Source organism: Hyperolius riggenbachi, chromosome 4 (genome assembly GCF_040937935.1).
Source record: "Hyperolius riggenbachi isolate aHypRig1 chromosome 4, aHypRig1.pri, whole genome shotgun sequence".
NCBI lineage: Eukaryota > Metazoa > Chordata > Amphibia > Anura > Hyperoliidae > Hyperolius > Hyperolius riggenbachi.
Window position 1 is genome coordinate 407466565 of NC_090649.1, and position 17197 is coordinate 407483761.

General features: G+C 40.7%; 1 protein-coding gene across 2 annotated transcripts in view; it reads right to left on the reverse strand.

Moving 5' to 3' along the window:
* Window positions 1-255: 255 nt before the first annotated feature.
* Window positions 256-17197, reverse strand: part of MEIS1 (Meis homeobox 1) — a 224730-nt gene continuing 207788 nt past the window's right edge. Inside the window, exons 10-13 of one of the 2 annotated variants that reach the window (XM_068232323.1) lie at window positions 10477-10535; window positions 9115-9204; window positions 8758-8853; window positions 2999-3088 (exon numbers count right to left, since the gene is read on the reverse strand). In XM_068232323.1, the coding sequence (XP_068088424.1) occupies window positions 8795-8853; window positions 9115-9204; window positions 10477-10535 (208 nt within the window). In that variant the 3' untranslated portion in view covers window positions 2999-3088; window positions 8758-8794. Of the gene's footprint in view, window positions 3089-8757; window positions 8854-9114; window positions 9205-10476; window positions 10536-17197 lie in introns of both variants that reach the window. The other variant, XM_068232322.1, reaches the window with a different exon arrangement.

The window sequence follows — 17197 nt, forward strand, 5'->3', positions numbered from 1 at the left end:
ACAGGAAGTGAGACAAAATCTCGCTAAAGGTGGAAATCTCTCCTGAACACTGTTTTCACCAAAGAATCTGTTATTAAATTGTATATATATTTGCAAAGGCGAAAGAGGTTCAAATCAGCACTATCCAAAATTAAAATACTTTTCCTGCAGTTAAAGGGAGAAATCACAGAAATTTCCAAAAACATCCAAGAAATAACCCCACCCTCAACACGCGCACACACACACACACATACACACATACACGGAGAAAGCAGATTTAATGCAAATTTTATGCAGCTTAGAATTGGGCCAGTGTAATGAACTTCCTGTTGATTTTGATTGGCCCATTCCAAGCTTCACACAGTTTGTATGGAAGCCAGGATTATTTGCATCTCCTTGACTATTAGGGGTCACATCAAGCTGCCATATTTGGGCAACATCCATCCACTGATTGTTATTTACTCTTGGTGGTACCCTGAGGTTGGTCTAGCATCATCCAAAACAAGAGAACCAAATGTTGCTTCTCTGCATCCAGCATCCACGTAACCAAGCACTTTAAGCCCATGGTTATGCATTTAATAATAATAATTTTAAATCAATGATGCGTTTTTTTTATAAGCTAATTGCAAATATTGCAGGCAAATACCAGCTGCACCAGTGCATACATCCTCATATCCTCCTTAGCAACCTCCATCTGTCTGCTCCCCCATCTTTCACTCACCTTGCAAGGTTTAGCAGATTAATACTTTTTCCGCCCCTAGCCAACTTTCTTGTGGCTTCTCATTCATGTGCAGCACCCCCCTCCTATTTCATGTGCAGTCCCCACTTCCATGTCTAACATGCATGTACAGCAGCACCCTTCAGTTCCCTTGGACTGCACCTCTCTATTTCCCTCTTCCATGATTAGCCACTCCTTGACCAGCTGCTGCCCAAGACCTGGGCCTTTGTAACCTTTCTAAAAAGCCGGCCCTACCACCTTGTTAGTTTGAAGTCATACAAATAACCATTGGCCATCCAGGCAAGTATGGCACAGCTGTATTTCACTCAGTGCAAGAATCATGTTGCATGTCTCAAGGTAATTCCAAAATCAAGAGAGGACCACACTCCAGGAAATCCATCAGTCCTGAAATACTGGATGCTTTAACAAATCAACAATGGAATAACAGGAGAAATCTTAAACATTTTATGCTCCCTGTGTGAGTCTAAAGCCGTAATTCCCTACTAGAGCCGTGATAGGCTATGAATCAGTCACAAAGCATGTCTTTAGCTGACAGAACAATCACTCTCTGCCCATGTGACTAAAGGGGGCGTGTTTCAGACTTACTTCTAATAAACACGCAGCTGTAGGTCACCGAGGAGATGATGAGCTATGAAAAGGTGCAGCAGGTATTTTTATTTTCTTTATTTCACAAAAACTTTTCAGGCATAATTAAATTAAAATAATGTTCTTAAATGCATTTAAGTATACTGTGCCTTAAGTGAGGCTTTAATGAATCTTCACTGAAATGTGTCAGGGATATTCAATTCTGATGTTTTAGTGACCCATAGTGCTTCCGCTATCACTGTCGATGTGCAATATTTATTTACTAGGACTTATTTTTTGTATGTTTTTTTTTGTACCATTATAGAAAAATTTAGTTACTAACAAGCATTTTTTTAGCACAACAAAAAAAAAGAGAAGTATAATTAGCTTATCCCACTTTTTTGTAAATTAATTTGTATGCATGCCGATTCATACCAAACTTCTATTTATACAAAAAAAAATTGCAACAATACAGTTTATCTTTTTTTCCAGTCCTTTTTGCACAAAATTTATTTACAATGTTTACATAAATGTTCCATGATGGGACTATGGAAAAAAATGTACGCATGACTGATGCCTTGCTGGGAAATAAAGTCAATGTATTAAAAAATAAATCTTCTACAATTCTTGCTTTTCTGTTGTCTTTGTTTTTTTTTTTTTTTTCTTTTTCTTTCTTTTTTTTCAAGCTGCATGAAAACAGGAAGTGATGCACAGATTGGTTTTGTCGCTTCATGGGGACACTGACGCTCCGTTTGTGACAATTACGCTCCAAACACATTGCCTTTTGGTTTCCATGCCTCCTCCTGCCAGCCTCCTTAAGACACTGCCTGCAACAGCTGATTAATCATTGTTGATGACTGCAGTTTTTCCCATCCTTCCCGATTTACATCTGTTCAGGCCAATTCAAATATGGTGAGTAAATGAATTAGACATGCAAATTCAAGCCCCAGGCTAGAGAGAAAGAGACAGGGAGACAGGGAGGGAGAAGAAAAAAAAAACAGAAACAAAGCTGGAGAGAAAAGAGCGCATGGCTGAAATCCTTGAATCCAAATGAAAAAAAAAGATCTTCTGCCTGACATACTTTTTGTAATGCTCTAAAATGACCTGCAAATGAGGGCGTCCAGTCATCTGCAGGGTAACTGTAAGGCTTTAAGTAAGGAGGCTTCTGGAGTAAGTGAAGAGCTATGGAAACAACACACATAGTGTGGAAAAATTTCACATTTTTTTTAAAAAAATCTATAAGAAACAACATAATATGGTTAACAGTATAATATCATTTACAATATTTCACTCTTTGTTATCTTAATGTCTTATATACGTATTTATCTTGTCCCCAAAAAGTTGATTTTCAGCATCTGCTTTCCGTGTTATTATTTGTTTTGTTTGTTTTTTTTAATGTCAGAGTTCCCTAAGTCGAAAAACGTTCTTGATCCTATATTGACACCAAGAGTGGAACTCCCTTGATTTTGACAGAAAGACAATTCATGAACTTTGCCGTTTTGGGTCATTTTTTTCCCTTGAATTACTGGGCATGGATGTCCATGACATGTCCGCCCATGGTTGGGTCTCCTGTATTAAGTACAGAGGGGCTAGATGCTGACATCGGCATTCCAGGGTGAGGGGGTCCACCGTGCATCATCATCGCTGGGTGGTGATGGTGTCCAGGAATGTAGGTATGCACAGACGGCCCGTGACGCAGCTGAGTGTGATGCAAGGGCATCTGTGATGGAGGATAACTTGGCTGTCCCATACTCATACCCATTGGAGCACTCGGAGATATGTAATTCCCTGGCATACCTTGCAGTCCTGGGAAAGAAACATAAAGAAGTGAGTAAAATAATGGCAATGTAGACGCTCAGTACATCTATCATTGCATATACTGAACTTTACAAACTTAGTACAATATATATATATATATATATATATATATATATATATATATTATCGTGGCTGGACAGTGTAATAATTAAACTCTGCCTTTGACACAAGTGACTTGGGTTCAAATCTCAGCTCTTCCTATTCTGTAATTCAACACCTACAGTATTCAGTAAGGAGTTCTTGGGCAAGACACTCTAAAACTGCTACTGCCTACTGAGTGCACTCTATGCAGTGGCTTGATATAGCTAAAGTGAAACTGTAGTCACTTGCTTAAAGTAATTGATCCCCCATTGTCCTGCTCTGTCAACATCTCCCTACAGTTCCCTTCTTCCATAAACCTATGTAAGTAATTTATACTGAATAGCCTGGTGCAATGTTCCTATTAGCTCCTGATCTAGTGGAGTATGTGGAAGGGGTATTGGGATTATTATTATTTTGCATTTATAAAGCACTAACTGTTTTTCCACAGTTCTGTTGAGTACACTGAATAATTCAAGTCACTAACCTTAGAGGAGCTCATGGTGTAAAATTCATCCCATAATAGAAGGGCAACTTAGGAAGAGCCATGCATGTTTAGATATGCAGGAGTAAACCGGAGAAACTCACACAAACATGGACAGAATATACAGATTTCATGCAGGTAGGGACCTCAACAACAATCCAATCTGGACTGTAGCACTACAACGCAAAAGTGCTAGGCACTGTCCCGTCCAAAAGAGGAGTACGTATCCTTCCGCCGCCGGTGAACTGGGCGCAGGGTGAGCTGAATGACAGCTCACACTGCTGCCACTCAAATTTCCAGCGGCGTTAATTACTATTCCAACTAAGTAATTTGGAGTCCCGCTATTTCCGGAACCCTCAATTATCCTTATGTACCGCGCACACTAAGCATTAGTGCTATAGCGGTGCCCAGCATCTGCTCTCTGCACGGTGCCAAAACCATCTGCTCCGCTATAGGGGACTGGCCATTGTCTCCTATAAAAGACTTGCGTGTATAGATTAGTAAGGCAGGCTTCTAGGCCACTATTTTTATTTATGACTGTAGTTATCTTTAAAGGACGACACCAGTCTGGATAAATGGATTTTTGTAAGTGAATTTCATAAATAGAGTATCACATGAACAGCAATCAAAAGCATCACATACTGTCCACTATTGAGTTATTACTTAAATTATAATGATCTCTAAGGTCGATGAACATTTTCTAAGGTTTAGGTAGATCTACTACCACCTGCAAAAGTTAAAGGGACCCTGAGCAGTGGATTTAAATGAAATCGATACTTACCTGGGGCTTCCTCCAGCCCACTGTAGGCCGCACGGTCCCTCGGCATCCTCCTGGATCCTCTCGGGTCCCGCTGGCGGATCCTTTACCAACGACTTTCGAGCAGAGTGTCGGCCCAACACTTCCTGGATCGCCGGCTGCTACACGTCATCATGTGGAGCGTCCTGGTCCAGGAAGTGTTGGGCCGACACTCTGCCCAAAAGTAGCTGGTAAAGGAGCCGCCAGCGGGACCCGGAGAGGAGCCAGGAGGACCCCGTTGGGCATCCCGGCCTACAGTGGGCTGGAGGAAGCCCCAGGTAAGTATCGATTTCATTTAAATCCACTGCTCAGTGTCTTTTTAAATACCCCCAGTTGCAGAGCTAAATAATGCCCGAGTACTCTACTTATATGGGCATTCTAGGGCAGGTAATTCACTGTAAAGAAACCTCTGTGCTTAAGGTAAGTGTAGACAGGGAAGAGGGATTCCTTGACCTGCATCTTCACTAGCTACAGAAGATGTATTATAGCGTCAGAGAGAACACAACATAGCAGATGCCTGCAGCACTTTTCAGCAAACAATTGCAGATTCTAACTGAAACAATTACATGTTACTGATAGCTGTACAATTTATTTTCTTTGACTGAAGATACACTTAAAGGACAACTCCAGCAAAAAAGTAAGCCGTTAAAATGTTACAAAAATGACAGGTTTAGTACTAGTTCATCTCCTCATGGAGGATTCTCTGGGTTTTCCTGAGTGGCAGTCTAACTGCCAAAACAGTAAGATACCAGCCAGCCTCCCTACTCACTTGCACACTATTTTGGCAGTTAAACTTAGCAACTGCCTTTCAGGAAATGCTTTTGAAATCAAAGAAAACACTCCCATGAGGAGATGGACTAGTCCAAAACCTGTCAGTTCTATAAGATTTTAACTGCTTACTTTTTTCGCTGGAGTGGTCCTTTAAGTACATTTAGAATGTGGACGCTGCCATCTTTATATTTAAAAAATGCAGATGACCTTTCCTGGCATTCTTTCTAAGGGTGGGGTCAAGACACCTGACTTACTCACTGTCTGTTAATGGTTCGCACAGTATTAAAGGAAACTGATCACTGGCTGAGAGCGTAGTGGCATGATGCCAGAAAACATGCTATTTGCTTTTTCCATGAGAAGGACTGGGCCAACAAGAACTTAAACAGATATTCTTGTATTTCTATCGGTTTGTTCTACATCCCAACTATAAGCTAATAATAATTGGCCTGTACCTGTCTTAACTTCCACTGAGCATTTATGCTTACAAATCTTCAAAAATTAAAAATCACAAGAAAAAATGAAAATGTAAATGGTAAGAGATGGATGACTCTTCCCCCAATATCACTAGATCCCCCGACCCTACCATTATATTTTTTGTGTGTGCATACCAGCAGATACCAGTAGAGGGCAACAATTTTGGGCATGAGCACTATTCAGACACATTGCCTCAGCTGTGTGACATTTACTGTTGCTACAGAGGGCAGGAGGGAGGATGGCGCAGTGCATGATGGAGCAGCTTCATGCGGGCAAGGAACTGCATAAAATAATGCTCATTCAACATGCCGCTTAAAGTGAACCTGAGAAGAAAGCTATCTCAGGTTCTATGCTTACCTGGAGCGGCCTCAAGGGGTCTTAAAGAGGAACGCCAGTGAAAATAATGTAATAAAAAAAAAGTGCTTAATTTTTGCAATAATTATGTATAAATGATTTAGTCAGTGTTTGCCCGTTGTAAAATCTTTCCTCTCCCTGATTTACATTCTGACATTTATCACATGGGGACATTTTTACCGCTGGCAGGTGATATCACTGGAAGTATCTGCTGCTTGCTTTTTTGGCAGTTGGAAACAGCTGTAAACAACTTTTTCCCACAATGCAACAAGGTTCACAGACAGGAAACTGCCAGGACCATGGTCCTCACAGTTTCCTGTCAGAGGGGTTTCACCACAATATCAACCATACAGAGCCCCCTGATGATCCGTTTGTGAAAAGGAATAGATTTCAGCTACTGATAGGGATGAAGTTCAATTTTTGGTCACGGTTTCTCTTTAAGTAAGCCCCGGGTAAGTATAGAACCTGAGATGGCTTTCATCTCAGGTACACTTTAATGAACCAGTATCTGTAAGCACCTTTGTAGGACACCTGTACACATGCTAGATCCTTGCCATAGATAGCCTCGAAAGGCAGGCCACCACCACCCACTTCTGTCTAGAGTGTGCAAGGTTTATGTCGAAAAGGTAGCCATGAACCACAGAGTACGTCCAAGTTCCTGAAACACCCATCGTCCCTACCCACGTCTGCTTTTTCAGTATTGCATGCCAAGCTCACAGCTCTACACCAACTTGATTTTGTCATGCCTTGGCTAGAATATGATAACTCATCGAGAGAGCCGGTGATTTATAGACACTTTGATAAATAAGGCCCTCTATTTGTTGTAACTGAGAACGGTGAGGCTTAAGAGCACGCGGTACACACTTTAAAGCCTTTAAATAAAAAATGTCGTTAATTGTTTACTAAAACGCTGTCATAAAATAAAATGCATTATGTAGAGCCTGATAAATGGAAGTATTTTTTGTTCCCTTTATGCATGCAAGAAATCAATAACTGTTAGCAATTAATTCCTTCCTTGTGATCATGAACGTTTAAAATAAATCAGACTACAAACTCAGTCAAGCTTTCACTAAATTTGAGAACAATGAGGAAACGGAACGTAAAACAATAGCCCCCTGCTTTCCGTGGGCCTCTGTCTTCTGCATGGTTTGCTCTGGTTGATGAAAACTGACAGGTGTATTGTCTCAGAGAGCTATAAGCTCCATAATCATCAAGGGTGAACGGCATAACGCTATTCCTAAGTAGGTTCAATTGGCTTTAGTTCTAAGTAATGTTGCAGCATGAACACCTTGGATTCAGGTCTCAGAGCTCCAGCAATGAAAGACTGCTTAATCTAGCCTAAAGGAACGTTTTTTTTCCCCGGTTTTTTTTTTCACTTACTAAAATAGAAAATTGCTTATAAAATGTACCATATCCGCTGGTCTTTAATCAAAAGTAATGATATTTTTCATAATATCCTATTAATTTAATTGGTTATGAAGCATAGCATACATCATTTAAATTTAATTGACCCAGGAATTAAGAAACAATATTTAGATTAACTAAGCTGGGAATGTTCGTGATGTGTGAGATGGAGGATGATGGCTTCCCAGAGCCGGAGGTTTGATTCAAATTCAGGGTACACACAACGTTGGCCTTGCAATTAGGAATAGATTAGGAGCAAGAGGGAGAAAAAAAAAAACGAAACCATGTCGGTCCCCCTTTTGTTTTTGTTTTTTGTAGGTTTTTTTTGATGCAGAACAATAACAGATAATCAGATTGTGCTTGCACAGTTCTACATTCCTTTAGGGAAGAATAGAAGAATAATATTTATGTCGCTAAATAATACAAAGCAAGATTGTGGGCCACTTTCTTCTTCCTCTTTTTTTTTGTTATTTGGTTCTCTCCCTCTCTCGTTCTCTCCAGACTTCACTGGGGCCGGCTCTGAAGATTGCATTAATGATCTCTATTTTTGTATACTGAATGAGTCAAATCCATTTGTCACACTGCAAGTGATGGCATACTTAATTTGGATATAGTCAATTAGCCCAGGCAAAGCTGCACAACCTGCTGTGCACACCTCTATTTTGTATTCTTTTACTTTGCTTTTGCCACACGTAATCCTATTATAAAGGATGGACAAAGAGAAGCAAAGTGGAATTTCAAAGTTTTTTTTTTTCCCTCGGACCAGAGTCCCATATAAAGCTGTTTATTTATTTTCAGTTTAGAAAGACTCTGCTTATTTTTGTTTATTAAAGTCCCTGATTGCGGTTTGGTATCTTGCAGGTTAGGGAAGAAGTGTAACTCATGCATCAACTGTGGTTAGACAGATTTATGACACTTTGGGGACATGCTCTTTCCTCTCCTTGCACTGCTGAAGACTGCTTACATTTTGCAAATCAGTCTGTTGCCGTAGCAACCTGCTCCCCCCTCCCCCCCCCACACACACCTCCTGCCTATTTCTTGTTTTGTCATGTGGTCAGTATGGTATAATAACAGCACAACAGTAAATGTACAATGCGCAAAGTGCTCTGTGCAAGAGATGAAACATAAAGAAAACTAAATATCAGTAGGAAAATAAAAGATACCTTGATTTTCATGGAAAAGGAATGAACAAGCATGGAGCTATGGGCAGGGAGAATATACAATAAGAAAGAAAACACATATAAAAAGTAGAATCCTAGACAAAGTAGAGACATCATCATCCCCCATTGTACTTACTTCCCCCTTGCTTTGCCATTGGTTAACTAGATGATGGTTACATGTAGTGCCATTGCCCCTCCATGCCCATATTCATGCCCATTCCACTCATAGGTCCTAAAAGGGAGATAAAATCCAAGAAGATGCCAGCAGATCAGAGAAGTAAATGGAAAGCACCCAAAGAGCCATACACCATTTGCAAAAGAAATCAAGATAAAGTTAAAGCACCCAGACAGACAGCCATATTTTGATTTGCAGATAGGTTAAGATATAGCGAGGGGTATTAATGTATAAAATAAAACTTTACCTCTTAGGCTAACGTGAGCACCTACAGGCAATAATAATGCATAAACAAACTAAGGAAGAGTGCAGTCTTACCTGGGGCTCTAATTCCCATGTGTTGCTGGCCATCCATTACAAAACCTCCCATCGGCTGTCCATCGGTATTGTAAGGTGTTCCTTGACTTACTAAAAAAAGCACATCACTGTTAACTTCTGAGCTCCATACAGCATAATTACATTGATAGAGCTAACTTATAAAAACTGGAAAAAAAGAACACCGAAGACAGAGGGTCATGGTAGCCAATCCAAAGGCAGTGTTTATTTTAGTCTACTAAATTATGGAGATTAGAACAATTATTTTTGGTTCTGAAGAAAAGAGAAGGTGCCAAACAATGTCCGTAACAAATTAAAAATCTGCCTTTTTTGAATCGAGTTAAACAACATAAAGCCAGGTTACTGACTTGTGTTTCGGACTCACAATAGTCCTTAATCATAGTACTATAATTAAGGACCATTGTGAGACTGAAACATTGACAGTAGCCTGGCTGCATGTTTTTTATCTCAATTCAATAAAGGCGGATTTATACTTTGTTACGGACATTGTGGAAAACCTTCTCCTTTCTTCAATGTCGCCCAGTTCCTGCACCGTCCCAGCGACCAGGGTTGAGCAGATTTATCTTGGAATCATTTTTGGTTGCTAAAGGCCTCGCCTCCGCTATTATGTTTCTCCAGCCTTCACAAAGTAGCCCACCTTTTGGACACAACAACACAGAACATGTGTGACAATATATTAAATCCTTCTATTTTTTAGCTCACATCCAACAAGAATTCTTGTGGGTGTAGCAGCTTTAAACAATAGAACATTATGCAAACAGTAATTAAAGAAGCCCAACACCATTTTTCCTGAACAGCATGCCACTGTTGTCCATATCTGTTACTTGCAATCAAGAGTATAGGACTTTCTTTTGTTAAGTGAAGGAATACAGATTTAGAGTTCCCACAGACACTTAAAATAAGACTCCTGTGCTATGTCGTAGATTTTTAGTTGAGCACATAGCAAGCATGCTTTCAAGTAAAATGCCTTAAGGTAGTTAAAGGTCAAAAAAGATCTACCTCACTGAGAGTCTTTGACCTTTGCCAAGTCCAATAAGGAATACTGACTCTGTCACCCTTTTGACAGGTAATAAAGTTTACAGCACTTCCACACCAAGCCATGCACCAGGGAGTGGTCAAAGTAGCAGAAAGTATAGCTGAGAAGAAAAACGAATTCAAAAAGTTAAAATGTGCAGCAAAAGTGAACCAATGGTTGAACCATTTGAAAAATAGTAGAGGCCAAGTGCCTTGTTTTGTTTTATTCCCAGCGTTACTTTTATTTACCAGGTACTGGACCTCCCGGTGAATGGCTTGAGGATGGTTTTCGCCTGCGTGACTTGAAAACAGTTACTATGGGGGACTTGCCTGCTCGATTGGATTGGTCTATCATTGGTTGGACTATTCTTCTCCTAGCATTTATAAACCTGGAAAACACAAAAAGATAAATTTAGGATAAAGGCATGTTTACAATAAATAATAAATGCCTATAGGCATTTTTTGATTATGCAAACCACAATGTACATTTTCCAAATATCAACACCAAAAGCCACTGTTCGTCAGTCTGTCCTGTGCATTTGTCCCTTTTTACCATGCAGCACAGCAGTAAAAGTCAAAAAGCCTCTTAGTTCTTTAAACTATTTGGGATGGACACCTTTGGTAAGGACCTGATGTTTTTTTTTCATTCTTTGACTTCCTGATCACTGTGACTGGCTCACAACTTTGAATAAAAAATGTTATGTGCACAACTCTACATCCAGGTCTACGAGGGAAAGTAAGGGTGTGTAGAAACACACTACAATACCTGTCACCTGTAGAAATCAGGACCACAAATCTAAGATGATATTTCGGACACAAGTATTATACAGACACATTCAATGGAGGAGGGAAGAAGTACGACAGAATGGCTTTTGATGGATGGAGTAAGGAGAGGAGTTATGCGCTTGTCCATCGCCGTGGTAAAAAGGATACCCGAAGTGACATGTGACATGATGAGATAGACATGGGTATGTACAGTGCCTAGCACACAGAAACTATGCTGTGTTCCTTTTTTTCTTTCTCTGCCTGAAAGAGTTAAATATCAGGTATGTAAGTGGCTGACTCAGTCCTACCTCAGACTGGAAATGACTATAGTGTGACCCTCACTGATAAGAAATTCCAACTACAAAACAATTTCCTAGCAGAAAATGGCTTCTGAGAGCAAGAAAAAAAGGGGCATTTCTTATCAGTGAGGGTCACACTGTAGTCACTTCCTGTCTGAGTCAGGATGGAGTCAGCCACTTACATACCAGATATTTAACTATTTCAGGCAGAGAAAGAAAAAAAGGAACACAGCATAGTTATTTGTGTGCTAGCCACTGTACATACCCATGTCTATCTCATCATGTCACATGTCACTTTGGGTATCCTTTAACCAGCTGAGCGGTCTGGACGAGCTCAGCTCGTCCAACACCACCAGCGGCTGCCGCTCAGGCCCTGCTGGGCCGATTTTGATGAAATAAAAAGCAGCACACGCAGCCGGCACTTTGCCAGCCGCGTGTGCTGCCTGATCGCCGCCGCTCTGCGGCGATTCGCCGCGAGCAGCGGCGAAAGAGGGCCCCCCTAGCCGCCTGAGCCCTGCGCAGCCGGAACAAAAAGTTCCGGCCAGCGCTAAGGGCTGGATCGGAGGCGGCTGACGTCACGACGTCGGCTGACGTCGATGACGTCACTCCGCTCGTCGCTATGGCGACGATATAAGCAAAACAAGGAAGGCCGCTCATTGCGGCCTTCTTTGTTTATTCTGGGCGCCGGAGGCGATCGGAAGATCGCCTCCGGAGCGCCCTCTAGTGGGCTTTCATGCAGCCAACTTTCAGTTGGCTGCATGAAATAGTTTTTTTTTTATTTAAAAAAAACCCTCCTGCAGCCACCCTGGCGATTTAATCAGAACGCCAGGGTGGTTAAAAGACCTAGTGTGCTGGATATTTGTACAACATTGGGTGGCAGCCTGAACTGCTGCATTGGCCATGTTTCCACTAGCGTGTGTAGGTGACTTAAAGTGTGCTTGAGATAAAGAAAGTAAAAGGATTTGTATTTACCTGGTGCTTCCTCCACCTGTAGTCCATCTGCCCCCTCACTATCCTCCCGGTCCCCTCTGTTGCACGGCTATCAGCTCCAGTAGAGTCTCCGACAGAGCCTGTCAGGGACTATTGTCCTGGCCGCATGCACCCCCTAATCGCAATCCTGTGCCCAGGAGCATTCTGCACATGCTCAGCTCATTAAGACTCTAACTGCACTTGCGCAGAACACTCCCAGCTATGGGAGCACAATAGGGGGTTGCGCACGTGAGGAGGACCTGCAACCCGGCTGGTTATCAGACTACAGAGCAGCGGAATAGAAGAAACCGGACCAACACAGAGGGAACTAATGGACTGCAGGGGGCTGGAAGAAGCCCCAGGTATGTATAAATCCCTTTACTTTCATTGTCTCGGGTTTACTTTAATTGTAGAGTTAGGGCTCATGTACTAAGCCTAGCATCTCTTTGTGGATAGCATTGAAGAATAATAAGCGCTCAGACCGGTTGATGAACAAATCTAACTTTAGTTTAGTGGCTTTTTCACAACTTTTAATAAAATCCTCCTTATTCCTTTGGAGTTTCATCCTATTTCAAAGCCAATTATTAAGATTATGACCATCAAATGAGGGAACGTTTGGAGTTTTATCACCACTAGCTCACACTGCTGGGGAGGGCATTCGGAACAAGACATTACACTTATAGAATTTTTTTTTTATGGTGAGTTCAAAGAGTGGGGTCAAGGCAAGGTCAATGCCAGCATTTACGCTTACATTCCTGTTCCCTGCAAAAAGCAAGAAAGGTCAAATATATTTGGCTACCTCCTCAACCAGCTAAAATTATAGTAATGTATCACAAATATACATGTTACATTTTTTTTAGCCACCTAAATAAAATAAAAAAAAAACACTTTCACCACTGCCTATGTTAGCATTTTATGCATTTATTTTAGGCACCAAACATCAACAGAGGATATCGTTAATATTGGTGACATATATATCGATTCCCAAAATGCTGAAGTTTATTGAGTTATTATAATCAAAACAATAAAATAAAGGGAGGGTATAATGCTAGCAAGTTTCTGCTTCATTCCAACAAGTTTCACAAGGCTGAGATGCCAAGAGACTATCTACCCAAATTCATTAAATAAACTTTAATTGGGCAATCAAGGGGGACTACACAAGCAACAGTTTTTTTTTCAGTATGAAATGTTATAAAAAGTTATAAAAGAGAAATAAACAAACCCATTGTCATTAAAAGCCTCTTTGACCTTCGGTTTAGAGTGCATGTATCCCACCCCTTGTGACACACACAAATTTCTGAATGCTTTCCCTGGCAGGAGGTCCCTGCATAAACAGTTTCCCGTGGCCTCCTCAGACTGAGGTCCACTTGCTATTGTCTCTTAGCAGCAGTTCCACAGGGATAGGCATTTGGTGCAACTGCCTGCTGGCTTGTTTAATTCTCATTCATTAGAAATGGCAAATTACAGTTGGTTACAGGTTACAAGAATGTCATAAACTCTTTTTATATGATTTCTATTTTATTGCACAAACATGGACAGGTGGACAAACCAGTATTCTTTTAAATACCACTTTAAATATATATAGCCCTCTACTTAATGTGGAGGTATTGACTCTGTTTATTAAAAATACATGGTAAGATGTATGTACTACCTTGGCTCAACTGTACTGAGGAACAGCTGTTTTACTTGTTATTGTTTATACTTTTTATGCACACTAAATTATATCCTATTTTTTTTTTTTTCGACTGCTGACAACCTTGGAATACCTGATCGAATTATTTTCAGTATTATCTGCTCAAATACATTTGGTGTATTGAGTTAAAAAAAATAAAAAAATCATGACGTGGGCTCCGGCGCGCAATTAGGCGAACGACGCTTTGTGATGTGTGGCAATAACGACCGGCACATAGTGCTCTCATATTTCGTCGCGCCCGTCGTGTGCCGTCACGTGAAGTCGCGGGTAGGAAGGTGGATAGGGGAATCTCGTTCATCAGGAGGCGTTGCTGTGAGGTTCCCCGATCCATCGTCAGGTGAGTATACAGGAACACATTTGTGTGCATATTAATAAAAGAATTCCATTCTACTTTAATCTTTTTTCCTACATGGTAAATCATTACACACACACAGGCACACACACACACACACAGGCACACACACACACAGGCACACACACACAGGCACACACACACAGGCACACACACGCACAAACACACACCCCACACAGGCACACACACACACACACACACACACACACACACACCGTGTGCATCTGTGTAATAAGTTCAAATAATATGTTACATTATACATCCATGCATAGTGAAGTATGTATGTGTTTTAATATATTCATGCTATACTATTTTGAAATGTTGGCAATCTTTCAAAGTGCATAGGGATTTTAGATCTTACCTGCTGGTCTAATGAACATTTTTTTTTCTTTTTCAAAACAGTAATTTCTTTGTGTGCCTTAAGGGTGCATTCAAATGCAAGAAACTTTCCTTCTGGGTAGCAATAAAATGGCATTCTTGCTCCTCCCAGAAGAAGTCAAACTGAGGTCAGCATCCCATCCTCATATCTGTTTAAATAAACTGGTCCAGCTGTTTGTTTCCAAAATGGCCTTTGACCTTTCCTCTCATCCTGCCAGAAAGCTTTGCCTTGCACACCAGTTGTGGTTTGTAACAATAAATACTTTAATGCAGCCATGAATGCCGTGCTGTTGCTGATCAGTTGGTGCAAGATGTGCGCCTAATAAAATCCACCATAAAGTGTCATTTATCTGGATGGAAATGGTTGTGCCTGTTATTTTATAGTCAAGACTACCTAGTTCTAAAACTTCAGACCTAAGAATGTGGAGAGCAGGGAAATATTTTGAATGCTGCCAAAGGCTTGGAGTCTTACAGTTTTGCCCTTTTAGTAAAAAAAAATTGATGGTTGATAAAAAAAATATTAATGATAAAATACCAAAAGTAATATTTTTTACATATGTTTTAAAGCAAACCTTAAGATACTGTTAACCTTATGATATAATGAATTGGATATAATGAATTGTGTGTGTAGTATGGATAATAAATAAAACATTTGTAGCAAAGAAAAGAGTCTCATCATTTTATTGTTATTTCTATAGCTTTTTTTTTTTTTATACCATTGCATCATATTGTCACAGTTGCAATTTTAAAATCATGCTCTGTCTTTTAAGCTATAAAACAAAGCAGGAATAATGACCCTTTGAACTTTCTTGTAGTAAAACCTTATCTCAAACTGTATTTCACTGTTACCTGGCTGTTTAATTGCTTCAGAAAACAGAACTGTATTTGACCCAAGTTAGCTCAAATAGCTCAGAAAAGATCTTTTGCATGGATAACAACTGACATTTTTTGTAACTCTTCCTGTACTGGAAAACAATATGAGACTCTTTTCTTCACTACTAATGTTCTATGTCATAGCTGTGCTGTACTTACAATTCATTATTTCATAAGTTTATTTTTGTTTCAGGTGTGCTTTAAAAAGTTTGCTGCTCAAACCATAATTTAACAAACATTTCAAAAAAGGTGGGGTGGAGCCATTTTTACCACAGAATTGTGTCATTCCTTTTGTTGACAACACAATAATCCAATATACTTTATTCTTTTTAAGATCTAGGTATGTTAACTTCAGAATGTATAATAAGTTATTCTGTATCGATACTGATAATGAATTATCTGCAGTATGTGCCTAAAGTGTACCCGACTGAGGCAGATTTATCAATGAAATAGATCACAGAGGTATGTTCCCCAGCTAATTGCCTACCTCTGTGTCCCCTCAGTGCCGCCCCCCATCCTCCCCCCCCCCCCCCCCCCGATTAATCAGCTGCAGCTTCCTGAAATTGCCAAAAAGCTGCTTGTAAGTAGGGATGCTCGTTGAATTCCCTGGAATTGTCAATTCCGTGATTCCGGACGGAATTAGGTCAATTCCGATTCCGGCAGTTGGAACGGAATTGCTACACCTCTCAAACGGAATTCCGCGAAAAAATTTTTATTTCCGCGGAATTTTCCGGAAAACACAAAAATCTCTCTCTCTCTCTCTCTCTCTCTCTCTCTCTCTCTCTCTCTCTCATCCATTCTCTTGTATCATTCATCCTCTTTTTTTCAAAAGCCAGCTTACATACCATGGCCAGGAATTGAACCCAGGTCTCAGTGTAGTCTGGTTGGTGGTCTAGAGGGTAAGTCAGATAACTACTACACACTGAGACCTGGTTTCAATTCCCAGCCATGGTAGGCAAGCTGGCTTTTGAAAAACTGCAATTCCCTACAAGATGATGAATGATACAAGATCATGAATGATACAAGATGATGGATGGAGGAGGAGGAGGAGGGAGAGAGAGAGAGAGAGAGTTTTTAAAAATTTCATAGCGACGGAATTTAGCACTGACGGAATCCGTGAATTCCGGCGGAACGGAATTTGCTGGTTCCGATCATCCCTACTTGTAAATACTCTGTAAATGGGTGGGGCATCCTTAGCTGTCAGGGCTTTTACCCCGACTGCCCATTCCAGCCTCTGGAATGCCCCGTCCCCGCCTCCTTTACCCTCTCTTCTGAGGCTGACAGTGTCTCAGCTCTGAAGCAGAGAGAACTGAGACATTGAGATGTGTTGTGACCTGCAAATACTTCTGGGGTCACAGCCATTTTTATTTTGCAAAGATTATTTTCTAAACTCTATTGCTCAGAGCGACGGAGAATGGTGAGAAGCGGAGCATCATGATAATGACAAACTACGTCAGGTAATATGTTTTTTGTATTTTTGAAACACCACCTCAGGTTTTTTTTAAGGCTACATTTCCACTGTGCCAACATGCATCTTGCAAGACATGATGCACTTGTGCAATTCAAGACTGCATCCGAGTCCCTCTAGCTGAGACATGCACAGCTGTGGGATTCAGATGTGTGACTTGATATTACACTGCTGATCCTCCATATTTTGTTTTCTTGAACACGAACTCAGACGTAGCCTACTGATTTCAATAGGTTGAAAAATCGCATCCGAAT